Source organism: Rhodamnia argentea, chromosome 6, assembly GCF_020921035.1.
Source record: "Rhodamnia argentea isolate NSW1041297 chromosome 6, ASM2092103v1, whole genome shotgun sequence".
Lineage (NCBI taxonomy): Eukaryota > Viridiplantae > Streptophyta > Magnoliopsida > Myrtales > Myrtaceae > Rhodamnia > Rhodamnia argentea.
The window spans coordinates 15,857,914-15,869,024 of NC_063155.1; the positions used below are offsets into that span (position 1 = coordinate 15,857,914).

Here is an 11,111-nt window from a genome sequence, read left to right on the forward strand (position 1 = left end):
TTAATGATTTCTAAAGGGGGGGATAAAATTTGACTAAACCAATCTGAGAATCTCATTGGAATATTCTTTGATTCAACTTGAATAATCAATTCATTACTCTCCTATAGGAACCGCATCCCCAGTTCCATTATCGATAATACTAGAAAAAAATGCGTAGTATGCACAAGGAAATATAACATCATAAAATTACGATAAAAGTTAAAATGATCTTCTCGCAATTTAGATAGAAGTCGCATATCACTAACGGACGGCAATTTATTCAACTAAGTTAAAAGTACTTTACAATTGACATTTCAGATGAAGAAACTAGTCACTCTCTTTAAATCTACAAAATGATTTTTGATTCTCGTGGGATAATCTGCTTGGTTGTTGTGTATAATTAAATTATAAATTAATTATTACCCGTTGGCAAATGATGAGGGACAACTCTTTAACGTTTCTCTCACTTGGAAGCCAAAAGTTTGATAAGGTAGATAAAAGGGAAATTACATAGGATCCGTGGTTAAGCGAGAGATCCGAGATAAACGCTTTCACAGCTTTAAACTTCTCAAATATTTTAGGGCCCTCCCTTTATCCAGAATGTTCATTTTCTCTTCAGCTCTTCATTCCATGCAAAGATTATAACCATTTCCATGCCATTTTTTCTCTCTATATTCATCAAATTGACAAGGGTTAATATATCATAGCGTAACAAGAATGTGTGTAGAAAGAGTGCATAGCACCTTTTCTTCACTCCGCTATTTGTTTCTGTAGTTCTCCATTCTCTTCCTCGATGGTCTATGAAAAGATATTCATGGAGAGAATACATTGTTACTTAAAGAAAAATTCCGAAGAAACACAAAATGTACAACAAAAATAACATCTATTAATTTGAAATTTCGTTTTAACACATATTTGTACACATCAATCAGCAAAAGAAAACAACAAAAAAAAAAATAATTAAGAGGAAGGAATCTTTATCTTCAACCCCTAAATCGAGAAAACGACAGAGAAAATAAAACCCTTCCCTTTCGAGGAAAAAAAAAAAGAGCCACCAATTTCAATTGCAGCTGACTCTATAATTGCTCTACACGCTTGAACAAACCCCTAACTCCAAACAACTAGGCTGCGGACGGGGCGGTTATGAAGCGGAAAGCTCCGGAGTCCGCCAACGCCGCAAGGAATCGATCCCATTTTGTTTGCTTCGCGGCTTCATCTCTAGCCACGATGTTTTTGTAGTCCAAGGACTCGTCATCGTAGATATCCCACCATTTTTTCACCAGCATCTTGATGTCGTCCCGGTCCATGTTCTCTTCCTCGCCCGTGTACCGCCACGGCTTCGACCCCGCGGCACAATAATGAACGACCTTCACCTTGTCCAGCTCAACATTCTCGGGGTGACGCCACAGCATCGCGAGCACGAGGTTGTACACATTCGGAATGGGTCTGTAGATGTCCTTGAAGTACATGTTCAGGAAGTCTTGTTCAGCAAATGAAGTCGGAGGTGTGATCTTGAGGGTTTCCAGCAAATCCTGGTAAGTGCCGAGGTTCGGCTCGTACACGAACATCCCGGCGTTGAAGTAGAAAGGCGGCTTCGGGCCAGCGTGGCCGGGCCATTGGACCTTGTCGGGGCACTGTTGGCAGTACCCGATCTGGTATTGAGGGGTGTGACTCCACGTCTTCTCGCAGAAACAGTCCATTACCGCGTAGAAGAAGCCGCGCTGGAGGTCGAACAGGTGGTCGATGTTGTCGAAGACTTGGATGTCTCCATCCAGGTAGATCATCTTACTGTACTCCACAAACTGCAATTCATGAAGCCACATCAATAACCGATAGTACTCCTCAGTCCTAACTTTGGAAGAAGCAGACAAAAATCTAAGATACAAAGAAATATCTGAAAAACCAAGTGCATACCTCCCAAATTCGGAGCTTGGAGTAGTTGATGACATAATAGGCCATGGCGAACTGAGTCTGGTTCTCCGGTGGATAGACGGGCTCGATCTCCCTTACAATACAGCCCTGATCCACCAGGATTTTCCGGTGATCCTCCGGCACGTCCGGCAACATCGCCACCACCAGGGGATACTTGCTCTTCACCTTCCTGAGCCCCTTGGCCAGCCCAACCACACCCTTCACGTAGTCGCCGTTTCCGGCCAAAAACGTCACGTAGGCACAGCTAGGCTGGTTCTCGGGCTTCGGTTTCACGAAGCCATTGGCGGCAGCATCGGAGGTGATGATCGGAGCCATTTCTTTGGCAGGAAAGGCTTGTGGTTTCCTGTGAGTGGAATGGAGAGTTTGCGTTTGAGAAAGTTTCGCAATTGCTTGGCTTGGTTTGAGTTGATGGACTTAGCAGCAGGAGGTGCACGGTTTATATAGAGTTGGAGAGTTAATATTAAATTAAGGTGAGCAAATCTTGGAGATAATGTGGTGATCGCTTTCCTAATTCCTGTGATGGCGACGTGGGAAGGAAGCCGCTTGAATGCTGGCGTTTCATACCGACAAACCAAAAGATTTTCCCCTTAAACGAAGTCGTTTTGGAGCTCCACCGACAGATGGAAGTCCACGTGGTTCAGTGCGAGTCGATCGGTCGGTCGGTCAGTAAGCGCAGATCTGGGTACGGTGGACGGTGCTAGAAAATGCGAGAAAATAGTTAATGTTGTTAATCTTTTGGGAGACCCCTCAAAGCTTTTGGTAGAGTTACTACTATAACCCTAGCGACCGACTCAGTAATTACGAGATAGCGCAAAGGGTATCATTGTAATTTGAGGAATGTTGTGGTAGGGGCGGTTTGCGAGGATAACGCTATGCCCTTTGCCCAAAATTGGGAGTCGACAAGTGTGTTGTCGATCTCATGAGAAACTGCTACAACTCTTTTGACCAACCGAGATTTAAAACAAGGATAGGCTTAGCCAAAATGCCATAAAACAAAAAGTTGTAGAAGGAAGAAAAATAATAATAATAATTAACAAGCAAAAAATGATTATATTGTTCAAATAAACATATCTGTTTATGTTGTTTCAGCTCGTGAATCCTACTTGAGTTTGCAAATCATTTTGCATAATCAAGGAAATGGGGGCATAAACCCGGTTACTTGGAAGCCGATTGAACAATTTACCAACCCCAACAATGAACAACTTAAGTCCAGACCTTGAGCTTTTGCAGGTGATCCTAACCAAAGTAATTTGCACGTCATTGGTGGGCTTCAAACAAGTGACATCCAATACCCGAGGTGAAAATGTCGTTATCCCCGACCAATTGCGCCTACCCCGAACGATTACAAACCATCTTAATATTGGCCTTTCACCCTTTAAATTTAACAAAAGATCTAAGATGAGATGATGATCAATTTGTGATTTAACGGTGAGCTAAATCTCTAACACATAACTCGAGATGCTTTAAATACTTGATACTTGTTAAGTTAAATCATCTTTTGTGGTAAGTTAAATCAATTAATCGTCACTTCACAGTACGAAATTAATAAGTTTGTACAGTGTACTCCGTTATGAATGCTAGAGTTATCCAATATTTGCTCGATGGAGAACGCCACTGGGATCTTATTTGTTGGGACCCTGGAGAGGCTTCCTCTCAATTTCGGACAAGTTTTGGTCAAAAAGAGGAATTGATATTCTTATTTATTTATGTCCCTTCACGTTCCATGCATGAATCATGAATCATAAGTAAGTATCATGTCGGCAGCTGCACGGGTCCAATGTTGCGAGGGCGGACACGTGGCAATCCCTTACACGTCCGTCAGACTTAAGAATTCTTTGTGGGCCCCCCCTTCTCCCCTAAGATCCAGAAATCGACTGAGGATGTATTGCTTAACTTTTACTAAATACGCAATGCAGAATGCTTGACCTAGAAAATGTTATATAAACCGATAGAGATATTTTAGATATATCTTATTTAAAAATATTCATTATGTTTTCTCTAATTTTTTTTATATATTTTTTTATAATGTGTATCTGATTTGATTTTCCTGAATTTTTTTAAAAATAATCTTCTAAAATTCTCCAATTCACTTTTCCGCATGATTGTTAATTTAGACAAAGTCAATATAAGATTTTCTCAAATTGGAACGTTATTTTAATTTGACATTGTATTAGTTATTTCGATTATTCCAAGTATAATGCTAGGAATAGGAATAATACAAGGTTGTGGCCATTTTTTTGCACTGATTCATGGTGTTATTATTGACAGAGTGGGAGGGGTGATCAGCGTGATAATAATTTTCGAGCTTTACCTTAAAGGTTCCATTTTACTGAATAACTAGCCGGCACATGATATCATTCTTACTTGTAACGAAGGTTCCATTTATTTAGCCAAAAAAATGAATAATTCAAAAAATATTTTAAAAAGACGATCGGTTGAAATAATTAATTATTAAGAAATATTTTCATTATCAATAATGATTTATGTCCAAATATTTCGTTGGGTGCGAAAATATTTTTCGTTAATTAATTTTTTCATTTAATATAAGTAATCAATTTTACAAAAATATTTTTGAATAATTATTTATTTTCTGCGAAAATTGGAATCGAATGAGGGGCCCACATGCAGCCATTAAAGTTTCCTCTTGCGTTGCCGATATTGCTCGGAGCGTTCCACGGGTCGGCTCAATGTTCAAAAGTCGGTGGGAGGAAACTTGGCGGAAAAGGGAGCCTTGTTGGGAGAGACCTCTTTTCCTTCCTTTTTCCAGCTATGTTAGTTTGGACCAAGGGGAGGTGGGTCCACCGAATCCGTTTAATTTAGTAAGGCGAATTAATCAAAAGGGAAACTAAAATCTTCTCTCAATCAAGAATATTTTAAGTCCACTGAAGGGTTACAACCGTTACTGATTTGTAAGGGGGATAAAGTTTGACTAACCAATTTGAGAATCTCATTGGCATATTCTTTGATTCTTTGGATATCCAATCCATTACTCTTTTACATGAGTCGTCTCCATTAAGACCACGTCTCATCGTTCGGCTACAACTCAGGATAAGATATGTTTTTTTTATCTTGTGCTTGGTAGTTATCCAAAACAAGATAAAGTAGATATAAGCTATGATAAAATCTAAGAGGTGGGACAGAGTTATATGGGATTTCTCTTGTCTATGACACCACAAATTACACGCTTAACTCTTCGCCACGCCCCATCCACTTCTCGACCACCCCCGGCCGCCTCTCCGATCGCAGGCCGACTCTTCGATTGCAGCCGATCACCTCTCCGGCAACGAGTGGCGGGTTCTCCAACAAAGGCGCGTCTATCGATGGTGATCTCGAACCGGTTCGTCTTCCCTTTCTTTAGCCTCATCAACTCCACCGTTGAATCCCTCTCTTCGTTAGCTTCATATTATGTATTTCTTTTATACGTGGAGAACTATGTTAATTGGTTCTTGGATGTCTTAGAATCTCAAACTGAATCGAGATCATTATACTTCCTTGATTGTACATGTAAAGGATCCTAGATACCACCACTCAAAAAGTAAGCAAAAATGGAGCAATTCACATATATATCGAACTCCAAAATGTCTCTTTTCTCTTTTCTTTCTTTTTCAAGAAATTTAGAACCACAAATTCATAACCCTCACTTGGTTATTTAGTCTATGTTGGACATTTCAATAGTTTTGAAATATTCTTTTACAATAGTTTTGATAGAATTTTGATCGCAATAATTAGTCATCGTTATTTCAAACGGACAGTTTTCGAATGACTTGCTCGGATATTGGAGAGCTCGGATGTTGGCGAGCTCAGATGTTGGCGAACTCAGAAGATGATGAGCTCAAATGTTGGCAAGCTCAGACTTTGAGAAGAGTCTAAGAAGCAACGTTCTCTGTCCTCCTTTAATTTATAACGGTTCTACCAACAAGTTTGACGTTTGCCAAACATTTTGACCACTCAAGCTCGATCAACCTCGGGTTAACTCTGAGCCTCCCTATTTCATTTTTTCATCTTTTGGGCTTCTCTTTTCATTGCCACGTCTCCATAAACAGATCAGATCACTTTCTTGGAAAACTCGGTTTGGTTTGGTTCGGTTCGGTTCGGTTCTCAGCTCCTCCCAGCCAGACTCCTGCAACTCCAGGCTCGAAACGCCCACCATCGGGATCTCCGACTCCAGATCCTTCCAGAGGAAAACTCCCCGATCGCTCTCGTCCTCCCGCGGACGCCCGCGACGACCCAATGGTGGACACCTTGGGGCGCGATTGCTCACTCCGCCATCTCGCTTCCCACGTAAAACTTGGGCGGCTAGTCAAAAGCGCAGATTTTTCCACCACTCGCTGGATCTTCACTTTCTCCTCTGTACTCCCGCTGGTTCATTTTTCTCTCTCGCCTTGTTCGATTCGTTGAAGGCCAGCGAGAGGGCGAGCCAGAGTCGGGCAGAGAGAGAGAGAGAGAAAGAGGGGGAGACATGGACCTTTATCGGGTCGGGTCAAGCCTTTGATTAAGGCAAACTCGAGCTCGACTTGATCGTTTTGAAACAAAATTTTTTCCCTTTTTTGGTTCAAAGGGATTATTTTCTTGTTTTAAACAAACTTTTCGGGTCAAGCCTTTGATTAACCCTTTCGATCTGATCCGAACAGGGTCATTTTCTTGTTTTAAAGGGTAAATTCTTTTTTTTAAAAAAGGGGAAAAAATTAGGAAAACCGAAAAACCGAACCGTACCGAACCGAAAATTCAGTTCGGTTTGGTTCGGTTCGGTACGTATTTGGTTCGAGTGATGATCCGGTTCGGTTCATCAATTTACCATAATAGTTCGGTTCGGTTATTAAAAAATCCCGAACTGAACCGTACTGTTGACACCCCTGCTATGGACAAGAAAATACAATATCATGAAAGTACAATAAAAGTAAAAAATGGTCTTCTCACAATTTAGATAGAAGTTGCAGATCACTTAAACGTGTTGTAATTTATTCCACTAAGTTGATTACCCTTTTAACAATAGGCTCAAATTGAAGAAACGAATGTCACGCTCTTCGGCTCTACAAAATGGTTTTTGATTCATCCTTCAAGACATCTGTTGTGTATAACAAATGTTGGATCAATACATTAAACACTGCTCTCCGCGCAAGTAAAAAGCTTAAACTACCTCTTATCTGAGGTTCATTATTTCTTCAGCTCTTCATTCCATTCATAGATTATAACCATATCCACGCCTTTTATTTCTTTTTCTTTTTTTTCGCTAAAGTAACATGTGTAGATTTCACGACAATAGATGTAGAACAAACCTAGCACGTACAAATTCGAAATTTCGATTAAAATATATACGTACATCACTCAACAAAAGAAACACAAAAAGAAAAATAGAAGAAATCTTTAATCTTCAGCCCCAAAATCAGGGAATTGAAAGGGAACATAAAACGAAACTCTTCCCCTTTCAAGGCAAAAAAATAAAACATGAGCAGCCGATTCCAATTGTAGCCGGCTCTGTAATTGCTCTACACACTTAAAACAACCCTAGTTACATGCAACTATGCCGCGGACGGGGCGGTTATGAAGCGGAAAGCTCCGGCGTCCGCCAACACTGCGAGGAATCGATCCCATTTTGTTTGCTTCGTGGCTTCATCTCTAGCAATGATGTTTTTATAGTCCAAGGACTCGTCATTGTAGATATCCCACCACCTCTTCACCAGCATCTTGATATCGTCCCGGTCCATGTTCTCTTCCTCGCCCGTGTACCGCCACGGCTTTGACCCCGCGGCACAATAGTGAACGACCTTCACCTTTTCCAGCTCGACATTCTCCGGGTGACGCCACAACATCGCGAGCACGAGGTTGTACGCGTTAGGAATGGGTCTGTAGATGTCCTTGAAGTACATGTTCAAGAAGTCTTGTTCAGCAAATGGAGTCGGAGGTGTGATCTTGAGGGTTTCCAGCAAATCGTGGTACGTGTCCAGGTTTGGCTCGTACACGAACATCCCGGCGTTGAAGTAGAGAGACGGCTTCGGGCCAGCGTCGTCGGGCCATTGGACCTTGTCGGGGCACTGTTGGCAGTACCCGATCTTGAACTGAGGGGTGTGACTCCACGTCTTCTCGCAGAAGCAGTCCATTACCGCATAGAAGAAGCCGCTCTGGAGGTCGAAGAGGTGGTCGATGTTGTCGAAGACTTGGATGTCTCCATCCAGATAGATCATCTTGCTGTACTCCACAAACTGCAATTCAAGAAGCCAGATTAATATCACCAGGCTAATAGTACTTCTCAATCCTAGCTTTGGAAGAAGCTGACAAAAATCTAAGATCCAGAGAAATATTTGATAACCAAGCATACCTCCCAAATTCTGAGCTTGGAGTAGTTGATGACATAATAGGCCATGGCAAACTGAGTCTGGTTCTCCGGCGGATAGACAGGCTCGATCTCCCTCACGATGCAGCCCTGATCCACTAGGATTTTCCTGTGATCTGCCGGCACGTCCGGCAAGATCGCCACCACGAGTGGGTACTTGCTCTTCACCTTCCTCAGCCCCTTGGCCAGCCCAACCACACCCTTCACGTAGTCGCCGTTTCCGGCCAAAAACGTGACGTAGGCGCAGCTAGGCCGGCTCTCGGCCTTCGGTTTCACGAATCCATTGGTGGCAGCATGGGCGGCGATGATTGGAGCCATTTCTGTGGTAGGAAAAAAGGCTGTGTGCGCTAAGAAAGTTTTGTGAGAGGTTTGGAGAACTTGTGTCTGAGAAGGTTTCGCAATTGCTCGGCTGAGTTTGAGTTGATGGACTTGGCAGGAGGAGGTGCTCGGTTTATATAGAGATATGGAATTAATTTTTAATTTAAGGTGAGTAAATCTTGGAGATAATGTGGGGATTACTTTCCTAAATCGAGACATGGGATCGAGGCTACATGAATGTAGGAGTTTCATTCCGACAAACCAAAAGATTTTCTCCTCAAACGAAGTCGTTTTGGAGCTCCATCGGTAGATCGAAGTCCACGTGATGGGTCAGTGTGAGTCGATCGGACGGTTGGTAAGCAAGAATATGCGAGAGGCAGTTAATGCCGTTGATTCTTTTGGAAGGCCACAAAAGTCAAATTTTTCTGGTTTTACTAATATAGCCCTAGCTACCGACGGCATAATTACAGGACAGCACTAGGGCATTCGTGCAATTTAAGAATATTGCAAGGGTGATTACGTATCTGAAACATGCATTTTAAGTTTATAGAATGCTGTGGTGGGGGCGGGTTTTAAGGATAATGTTAAGCGCTTGCCCGAAAGTGGGAGTCAAGTCAACAAGGCCATTGTCGCTCTCACGAGAAACTTCTACAGCTCCTTTGACTAACCATGATGTTGTCGAAGGATAAGCTCAGCCAAAAACCAAACGGATCAGAAAAGATTGTTAAATATAACTTATAGTAGGAAACCAAACCCACCTCCACAAAACGGAAAGAGAGGCAAAAAAATAAAATAAAATACAATAAAAGTGATATACTGATCAAATAAACATATGGGTTTATATCGTGCTAGCTCGAAAATTAAAATTGCGTTTTGAAATTCATCATGGCTGTCTTGATTATAAGATATAATTTTCAATTTAAATGAAACAAACTATATAGAATTATTCTTTTTATAGTTAGGGGCACGGACACGAAACCCCGGCAAATGCCCTAAAGATTGGATGAATTGATTAAGTTCAAACCACCGACATGTGCGAGTGATTCTAACACCGAAAGCGGTTTGTAAACTGTTGGTGTGATTTGAACTAATGACATTCGGTTTTCGAGATTGAAATGCCGCAATTGGGTTAGAAGATCATCTTAACATTGGCCTTCCACCGTTAAATTTCACGAAAGCGCTTGTTTTACATTTAATGAATAACAATATAAAAATACGAAATGATGGTCAAATTGTGATTCATGAGTGAACTAAATCCCTTATACATAAGATCACGATTCTTTAAATATTTGATACTCTGTAATTTAAATAATCTTTTTAGGTAACTTAATTAAATCATTTGCATTTTACAATTAAAATCACGTATGCTTTCGTGAACAGATCGAACCTTCCTAAAACGTATTTATTTTTTCACACGGGAGTGCATCGTGATTTTTTCTCCTGGCATCCAAGAGAGGAAATCAACGGATCAGATGCCGCGACTCCACGTGGGGAGCTACGACCGAGCAGCACCGGATCTTGCGCTCTGGAGAAGCTTCCTCTCAATTTACGTGGAAAGAATCGTTAAGAAAAGTGTAGAACTTGTAATGTTTTTTTAATTCACTAGTAAAACCCGCTGGTTAACCACCGCCGCACCGTCCAGCGCCCCGAATATTCCACGATTTATTTATTTATTTATTTTCCTTTCGCTTCCATGCATGCTGATGCTGTGTACGTTACGAAACGTGTTGGAAACTTCGGAGGCCACGTGGCGGACACACGGCAAGCCCTGAGAGGAGTCAGACTTTTGAATTTGTTTGTGGGTCCATCTCTCGTAATATTTAGAAGAAACATGCATATATATATTTTTTTTGGTAAGGGAAGAAACATGCATATTTGTGATAAATTTATTCTAAAAATTATTTTTTACCACAAAAAAATCTTAAATTAGTACATCTTGGATAAATTTATTTCAAATTATTTTTTTACCACATGAAACTCCAAAAGGGTACACTTGTGACAAATTTAACCAAACTTTTTTGACCACCAAAAATCCTAAACCGATATGCCTATGACAACTTGCGATAAATTTACTCTCCGTTTGTTTCTGTTAAATTGAATTTATATCATGAAAAATCCATAAACCGATTTTCCCGTAATAAATAAATGTCAAAATCTCAAATGGATACATCCATCAATTGCTATGTAAAATTTCACAAAAACTAAAAGAGGGTAAATTTATCACGAGTGTACCGGATTGAGGTAAATTTGTCACAGATGTACTAGTTTAGAGTTTTTGATAGTCAAAAAAATATTTTGAGGTAAATTTATCACAAATATACTAATTTCAGATTTTTTGTGATCAAAAAATTAGTTTGGCATCTTTACAAAAAAAAAATAGTTTGGCATGAATTTTTCATATATGTATTAATTTGAGATTTTTCGTGATATTAATCCTAATAAGAAATCGATTGAACAAGTTTTGCTGTGTATGGAGCCAACTTTACTAGAAGAGAAATTTTTGAGAGGTCATTTGGTTTGGTTTTGAGATCGCTTGTAGGTTGTGAGGTTT

At 40.6% G+C, this 11,111-nt stretch overlaps 2 protein-coding genes across 2 annotated transcripts; both read right to left on the reverse strand.

Annotated features, from left to right (window-relative positions):
• Nucleotides 1-936: 936 nt before the first annotated feature.
• Nucleotides 937-8,619, reverse strand: LOC125315619 (galactinol synthase 2-like). The gene is made up of 3 exons (XM_048281112.1): nt 8,532-8,619; nt 1,894-2,200; nt 937-1,781 (listed from the first exon to the last, which is right to left on the reverse strand). The coding sequence occupies exons 1-3, from the start codon at nt 8,558-8,560 to the stop codon at nt 1,101-1,103; spliced, it is 1,017 nt and encodes a 338-aa protein (XP_048137069.1). The 5' UTR covers nt 8,561-8,619; the 3' UTR covers nt 937-1,100.
• On the reverse strand, nt 7,291-8,579 carry LOC115756172 (galactinol synthase 2-like). The gene is made up of 2 exons (XM_030695866.2): nt 8,228-8,579; nt 7,291-8,111 (listed from the first exon to the last, which is right to left on the reverse strand). The coding sequence occupies exons 1-2, from the start codon at nt 8,558-8,560 to the stop codon at nt 7,431-7,433; spliced, it is 1,014 nt and encodes a 337-aa protein (XP_030551726.2). The 5' UTR covers nt 8,561-8,579; the 3' UTR covers nt 7,291-7,430.
• Nucleotides 8,620-11,111: the final 2,492 nt, after the last annotated feature.